The sequence below is a fragment of the Haplochromis burtoni genome, unplaced genomic scaffold, assembly GCF_018398535.1.
Source record: "Haplochromis burtoni strain Fernald_Lab_line unplaced genomic scaffold, NCSU_Asbu1 Contig_622, whole genome shotgun sequence".
Classification (NCBI taxonomy): domain Eukaryota; kingdom Metazoa; phylum Chordata; class Actinopteri; order Cichliformes; family Cichlidae; genus Haplochromis; species Haplochromis burtoni.
The window spans coordinates 271,013-279,491 of record NW_024582983.1 but is presented as its reverse complement, the minus strand read 5'-3'; the positions used below and the strand labels follow the sequence as shown (position 1 = coordinate 279,491).

At 38.5% G+C, this 8,479-nt stretch overlaps 1 protein-coding gene across 1 annotated transcript; it reads right to left on the bottom strand.

Moving 5' to 3' along the window:
• Positions 1–445: 445 nt before the first annotated feature.
• Positions 446–8,149, bottom strand: ccr12a (chemokine (C-C motif) receptor 12a). Its single transcript, XM_005949247.3, has 2 exons — positions 7,937–8,149; positions 446–3,438 (listed from the first exon to the last, which is right to left on the bottom strand). The coding sequence occupies exon 2, from the start codon at positions 3,422–3,424 to the stop codon at positions 2,342–2,344; it is 1,083 nt and encodes a 360-aa protein (XP_005949309.1). The 5' UTR covers positions 3,425–3,438; positions 7,937–8,149; the 3' UTR covers positions 446–2,341.
• Between the last annotated feature and the right edge of the window lie 330 nt (positions 8,150–8,479).

The following is an 8,479-nucleotide window of genomic DNA, read 5'->3' as shown; positions in this document are numbered from 1 at the left end:
CACTGAATGGTGAATCTTGGTCGTGTCCTGCCCCCTACCTGTCACACCATCCCAGTATCAATGGGCCCCAGCTGGGTTTTTAGCTACGAACCTTCTTGCTGTAAGTGCTGGAGCATACCAGACCCAACCCAGCTCAGTAGATACGGCGTGCTCAGGGTGATGGCCATCCAGATCCTCAGGCCAGTGTTTATGAAAATGACGAACAATATTTGTAACAACACTGACTCACACTGTACAGATAACCAAGCCTATTTCATCATTTCAGCATGTTACTGCAATACATAGTTATTTTGTCCTGTTGCACGAGGTGATTCACTAGAACATGCGTATGTGACAGGAAGCAACAACCAGATGTTCTGTCAGAAAAGGGAACTAATCTGGTCATTTGCTAAGACTCCCAAAGTGGTAAGAAATGTTTCCATAAAAGGACAGACGGCAGTGAGGAACAGTTTAAATCATCCATACAGTTTATTTAAAAGATACAGATGCATTGCAAGCATATACATTATGTTACAATACAAGAACAGTCAATATAAAAACCATCAAATCATAAAGCAGAATACAGAAATATGCAGTAGGTGCAGAAGTAGCCAAAACGTCATCATTCAGTAGCTTTAAACTGTTGAAATGAAATCCCAGTTCCAAAAAGCCTGTGTCAAATCAAATAGTTCATTTTGAATTTGATGTCTCAGTTTAAATGTGCAATGTTTTCTGTATTGTGAATAACATATGGGTTTATAACATAACTACATATCAGCCTGGTAATAATAAATGTTTCCAGAAGCATCCTGGGTTGATCTTTTCATTCAGCTTTTTGGCTACATCCACATAACACCTACAAACGATTAATACCAACATCACTTTATCCAGCAAACATAGAGCTGTTAGCTCGCACTTTCTCAAATATATGATCCCACTCTGCTCTGCTGCCTGAAAATCACAAACCAGAGACTGACCAGACAATCAGTTGTTTCATTTCGGCAACACATAATCATAATTCTACAGCATGACTATGGTAGATATAGCTGTAACGTAACACATGAAGTATGCATACCAAAAGTAATTTCATAGCTGTTCTTGAGTATGAGTCTAATACATGTTAACACAAATAGAACATTATTGGATGATTTCAGTTAGGCACTCTTGATTTAAACACGTGACAAACATGAAGCAGGTTTAAAACTTAATCTGACAGAGCGGCGCAGCAGGAGACGAGTATTTGAAGTCAACTAAAGATTGTTTATTATCAGGGAAAACTGATAATAACAAAAACTGATCATCTGTTGAGAGCCGTGTGGAGTGAAGAGTATTAGATTAAAACGTTCGATTGTCCAGTTAAAAAACTTTTCCTTAAACAAAGATTCAGAATATCAAACTTTCACATGCATTATTATAATTATATAATTCAAGGCAATATGTTTTTAAGTAGCCTAATAATTGTGTCAGTGTCTGTAGGTATCAAATAAAAGTACACTTCAATAGTATTTCTACAATGTTTATGTTTAATAAGAGAAGGATTCGTTGCATATTAGGCTACCTATATGCTTTCTTTCTAGTATTTACATATGAACACAAAAATGACAACAAAGCAAAGATGGAACCAGCCTTCAAAGCGGTCGCCACAGCACACTGGAAGTTTGACTGCTAATCACGTTTTGGTACCTGTTGCAGTTCAAGTTCTGTCTGCTGAGCTTGGGTCGGCAAAGACTCAGCTTTAAAATCTCTCTGGGTTCTCAGCTAGTGTTGCATTAGCATGCTGTCTGAGCCGATGATTGAGCCAAAGTTGTGTTAGCAGTATAAAGAGTTTTTTTCTGCCCTGCATGCAGTTTGCACTGTGCTACCACGCTGTTATACAAGAAAAATAAATGTTCACATCTCCAAAAGCTCCAGCATTTTCCTCCACTTGCACATGAACTGAAATCAGTTGTTCAAGTAGTAGGAAGAAAAAAAACATATAAACATGAAGCAGATTTTGTTTTTGTGTCTGCTTGGTGCACAGATGCCTCTCTGACATCTGTCTGTGAAATGTGCTGTAAAAACCAATTTGTACTTACTTAGACAACTGAAGAACCTTTGTAAGTAACAACATAATTGTAACTAATGTAATTACTGAATTTGCTACAGTAAAATGTTACATTACTGCATCACTGAAAAATGTAATGTAATTACTTTGTAACGCAACACAGCGAACACGGGGCCAGACTGGTTTGGTGCTGCAGGGATATAACAAAATGATTGTGGCCATCATCTCTGACCTTTGCCAGTTACATTGGTGACAGATGGCCTAAAGAATGCATCAGTGAGAGACGTTACAACAGTAGACCAACACACATGTGGGTGCTTAGTACTCGTATAAAGAGTGTGGTGTCCGCTGTGACGTTGTCCTGGTGCTCTGGCTATTGAAGCTAATGTGTCTCTTCAAACAAGGAATCTTCTTACCCACCAGCCTCTTGAAGTGGCTCTGAAACTTCTTTCCTAGAAAGGTGTAAAACACAGGACTAATGCAACAATACAAATAGGCAACGTTTCGGGTCACATAAAGTGCATAGTCCAAGCTTTCTACACTAGAACATGATTCTTCAATGGAACTGGAGATTTGTATTGCTCGAAGAAGTATGACGATATTATATGGAGTCCAGCAGGCGAAGAATGTGAAGATGATGACAAATATGAGCTTTATGGCACGGCACTTTTCTTTCATGCGGGTGGACATGATGCGTATGGTGATGGTGATGTAGCAGTACATCACCATGAACAGGGGGAGAAGAAAGAAGAGCAGAAATTGCTGGTAGTAACTGAAAAGACGCCAGCGCTTCATGGTGTCCTCTGTGAATCCGGACTCCTCGCACATCAGTCCAGTAACAGCATGCTTCCAGACATTTCGAAGAACCAGCTCTTTCACACTCGCTGCAATACTGATGCACCAAACGATCACAGATGCAATGATAGCATATAGCTTTTTCCTGCTCTTGGCAGCTGCCACTGCATGCACCACTGCTAGATATCTGTCAAATGTCATAAGTGTAAGGAAGAGGATGGAACTGTAGAAACCAATAAAGTAGGCACTGCTGACCATCTTACATAGGGCATTTCCAAACATCCACTCAGATAGATGGTACGTGGCCCAGAAGGGGAGGCTGGCGGCAAAGAGGATATTGGACAGGACCAAATTCAGGAGGAAGATGTTTGTCACTGTGCTGAGCTTCTCATACTTGTAGATGATGAAGAGGACAAGCCCGTTGCCAAGGTAACTCAAGAGGAAATTGACATAGTAGAAAACTGGGATGAATTTTGCACCAAATTCATTGACACCTTTCTTGTCACAGAGCTGGACAGTTTCACTGACCACGTAGCTTTGGTCAGTCGTCTCTGTGTCGTTAAACAGAGTCATAAAGATACTAAATTGGTCATCTCCATCGTCCATGGCTGCGGTTTACCCTGTGGCACAAGAAACATTAAAGACTCGTTTTAGTCAGGAAAAAATGCTCATAAAACACAAGAAGGAACATCTGATGAGTTTAGGCACCTTGTCCCTTAGTGTGAGACTGCCAGACAGGGTTCTGCTAAAACATCTGAAAGGATCTCAGGGACAGCATGATATGCCATTATTCCCATAGCTATATAACTAGCTATGACACTATATTTGTGCACTAATGTAAATCAGCGCACAAGTAATCATTCCAATGTAAAATTCACAACAATAATTGGTTTCTCAGGAGCAATGGGCTCCAAAGAAGTTTATTCCAACTTCTCACAGGTTGATGAGATTAGCAAATTACTGCATTCTGCTTTTATTCCTATTTCACAGAGCATCCCAACTTTATGCTATATATTATCAGACACAGTTTGATGGGTACAAAAATGGCCGGGACTATTGAAGATCACTATAAGGCACTCCTTTCAAAGATATAAGGACAGAGTAGCATTATGAAATAACTAACCCAGTCATTGCATACTCCATCCTGCTGGGTTCATTTGTTTCAAAACTGAGAAGAGAAACTGCTGACTTAAACAAGCCCTGATCCTCTCCACTGGTGTGTAATAGAAATGACTCATTTTCAGCGAAACAGGCTCATTTACATTTGAACTTTAGAGTAGGCTGTTGTATTTGCAATGGAACAATCTGGAATAATGTTACATTAACCAGGCTCATCCCAACACAACGTGATTATTAAAAGTGCTCTTTTGCAAAAACAATAAAATATTTATAAATACCTCAGATGTTAAACTTGCCACTGCAGTCTCATCAGACTGCAAGCTGAAACTACATTTCTTCCTCTGAATTTTTTCCAGATCTCATACTGATCCTAACACTTGTCAAACACATTACTTCAATATAATCTGCTGCGAGCATGTAAGAGAATACCAGACAGCGAGCTGGGAGGTAGCAGAGTTACAGTAGACTTGGACCTTGTTGGGATGTTACCCTGTCGATGGTTGTCCTGCTTGCTACATCCATGATAGAACATTCTGTATATACAAGTTATTTACCTTTAAAACATTACATCTGTATTAGTAGAAAAATAAACGATTTTGGCAGTTTTAGAAAGATGCTATGCAACACTGTTTAAACTGTTAGCAGTCGGACGTACCGCCCACGGGACATTGGATGGTTTAGGGGACTAATAGGACTGCTAAGGGGTTAAGTAGCCACCCACCTATGCACCGTCTGATTAGAGCATCCCAGGAGGCGTCATGATTAGATTCCTTTAACTGGGTCTTTTAGTGCAAAGAGCTCTCAGAGGAAAGTCATGAAACAAAGTGAGTGTGAGTGGTAGCTTGAAAGCTTTGGTTTCTGGGTCAGCCGCCTCTCCAAACTCTGCACCAGTTTGCTTATCCATGTCATGCTACCTGCTCATCACCAGTGTTGGGCAAGTTACTTTGAAAAAGTAACTAATTGTAGTTACTAGTTACTTCTTCAAAAAAGTAAGTAAGTTAGTAACTGAGTTACAAGATTCTAAAATACTTGAAAAGTAACTATTGTGTTACTTAAAAAAAAGTTTAACCCTCTGGGGTCCAGGGTATAATTGGTCATTTTTAACTACTTTTGATTTTCCCTCCACATTTAAAAACTCTTTTTTTGCCTTGTTTGGAATCATCAGCACAACCTCGCGTGTCTGAATCTACAGTTCAGACACAAATCAGACAAAAAACATAAAATCCGAGTAGAAAAAGTTATATTTTTACTGTAACAACCACAAACATGTTTATTGGATCATATTTCATAACTTTAAATGCAAATATAAATGGTCAATTTTAAAATCATATGCACAAGTTTTGCAAACAACAAAGTTATTTGCAGCCATTTACCTTTTTTTAACGACCATTTCAAACTGTTTACAGAACAATCAGCTGTTCTTCAATAAGATGCCACAAATTATTTGTGTCACACACTCACATGAGACAAGGACCTTCAGAATAAAACAGGAAACTAACAGACACAGAGGACTCTGTGTCTGTTAGAGGACCAGGCTCATTGTTAGACACTGACCTTAACAGAGACTCACGAGCAGACACAGTGACACCATGGACAGACAGAGGGAACATAGGCAGGCATAAAACAAAACTCTAACATACAGGAAACCTACACAAAAGACATAACAGAATAAACAAGAACATAGAATAATTTAAAGAAACACTGAGGCCTCAGACTCAGGACCATGACATAAGCAGAGAGTGCTCGCTGCGCTGTCATTAACGCCACGTATATATTGTTTATCGTGACTCTGGTTTTACGTGGCCCATCAACACAGTTTATAAACTGGTAAATATCACCTTGTTGCTTTGTCTTTAAGTGGTCATGTGATTGGCTCACCCCGACTACTTTATTCTTCCTCAGTCAAACAGCAGCACTGCTGCAATTGTTTTGCCCCCCTGAGCTCCAGCTGTTGTGCCAAAAGATGATCGTCTGTCTGCGGGAGCGCGCACAGCTGCTTAAAGCTGTAGCGCCCAGATTACTTCCATAGACAGCTCCTTCAGCTGATGTAAGACGATCACAGCTTCAACCGTCTGTTTGTTGAAAAACAGTAACGCGACCGCATTTTCTTGTTAGTAACGGTAACGGCGTTGTAACGATAGGAACAGTAATTAGTTAGATTACTCGTTACTGAAAACGTTACTTGTAACGCCGTTATTCCCATCTCTGCTCATCACTCAGGAAGAAGAACAACCACATTCACATTCATTCACCAGTGTATGAATGTGAGAGTGAATGAATAGTGGTATTGTAAAGTGCTTTGTACGCTATATAAATGCAATCCATTATTATTATTATTATTATTATTATTATTATTATTATTATTATTATTATTATTATAACAAACACGAGATAAATTGACTTTGTCCCTGAAACACTGTGCAGCTTTTTTATTGCACTAAACTGGAGCTGACTGCATGCTAATAGTTAATAACAGCTACGCATGTAACCCACCACCCCCTGCTCTGCGTTTAAATCCTCTTATTTCAGTTTCGGGGTGGGGTAGTGGGTCCGTTATTAATAAAACGCAGCACGATAACTAGTAAAGGTCATCGCTATCCAGATCTTTACGTTTCTCAATAGCAGAAATCTGCAGGTCTTGCACAATTAAGTATTCCATGTAATGTTTCCTCTTCATTTTAAATAAATCGATTTCAGTGTTTTGTCATTTAACCGCAGCAGGCATCAACAGAAACCATGTAGCAGCTTTGATCGTCAGACTGCGATAACATAGCAAAAGAAAAGCGACGTGGAGTAATATCACATCTCGTTTCACTGCTGGTGCAGCCCTCAGCTCAACCTGCTGAGTTCAACACTGCATTCAATTCTTATTGCAGGAGAGTTTACTTTAAAACATCGGTACGGTTTACTGTTATTATTAAGAATAGTTAAGGGTTGATTTAAAGTTAAAAGTGTATTAAAAGGGTTATATGCCATGAGTTACAGTCCTGTGCAAAAGTCTTGATCCAGCCCTAATTTTTTTAAATGTTGCTTTCAAAGAGTCATGGTTTGAAATTGTTTTTAAAAAGTGTTCATCAGCAGTGATGTGCAAGCTTTCTGAAGATCCTTCAGAGTCGCTGGACATCGGATGTCTTTTCACTCACTTTCAGTCGAGGCTTTGTGCATCGCTATTTTCAGAGGAAAGTTTACACTGAGTGATGAATCATTCACACATAAAAAGACACAAGATATGAACCATCTACACATAACAGACCATCAAAAAAACTATTTTAAATTGTATCTTTAAGCAGTTTGTTACTAGGAACCTGTTGCAAAAACACTTACTTGTGCCCATTACTTTACTTAAATAAAAACACTAAACAGAAACATTTTGCTGTGTGTGAGAAAGTGTGTTTGACCAAACCTGCACATATAAATAATCTATTACAATGTTAACTCATAAATCAGTTAATACCTGCACAAGCATGCTTACTGTAAACTTGAATGCTATGATTGTTAACGGCTCATGATCAGTATCAGTGTATATTATTTTGATCAGATGTTTAGTTATGGAAACAGATGTTTCCATAACACAAGTTCCCATGGAAACATCTGTTTGCCTATTTATTCATAAATAGTTATAAACAATAAGCAATAGAATAAGAAAATATCAACACAACAAGTGTGTGTGTTGAAATACACGTCATCATAAAATGTTAGTGATACTTTAAACTGTATTTAATAACTGGACCTATTACATAAGCAGTTCAGTTTGTAAGTTTCAATCAGGTTACCGTGACTGTTAATATCAAAACTAAAACTGTTTTTCAGTTTTAAGTACAGCCCTGTGCTTCGTTTGACATGATAAAACACCTTCATCTCCGCCCTGCATTTATTCTGCATCTCCAGCTTTGAATATTTAGAGTTAATAAAGAAGTTTTAGTTACATATAAATATTACACCTATTTTTGAAAAAAATAAAGTCCTTGATTTTAAGGTCTTAAAGGCAATCAAACTCACCCGTGGAGAGAGTGCAAAATGGACAACAAGGAACCCAAGAATGCTGAGCCACTGGAAGATTCACGGCAACTGAACGTGTCAGTGATCAGCGAGTGTTTAAAGGGGACGTCTCAGAGCAGACCTGCAGAGGGTAGAGTGTGAGGAGACAAAGGGTGGACTCCAGCAGTCTCCAAACCATCTGATTCACTTTTGAAGAGACAAAAAGAAGACTGATGCAAACAAGGATTTCTTTTCTTTAGACTTCAGTTGTAACTGTGTTTATGTTGGCTTTAAACACTTCTGCCAATAACACACACAAAATCATTTATATGTGTGGAAAATTTTGTAATTATCTATACATCTGAAAGCACGGTTTTAACCTTTAAAAAACTGCCCTAAAGCACAATAGCTAATAAGAACAATGTCAGGTTGCAAAGGTGTAAAACTTCTGTGTAGTAATGATAGTTGATCATATCTGATACCACTTCCTTTCTTCTTCCTCTTTGCACACATATTTCAGTTTTGGTTCTCTTTCCAACAATAGGAAAGAGAAGTTAAAGGTAA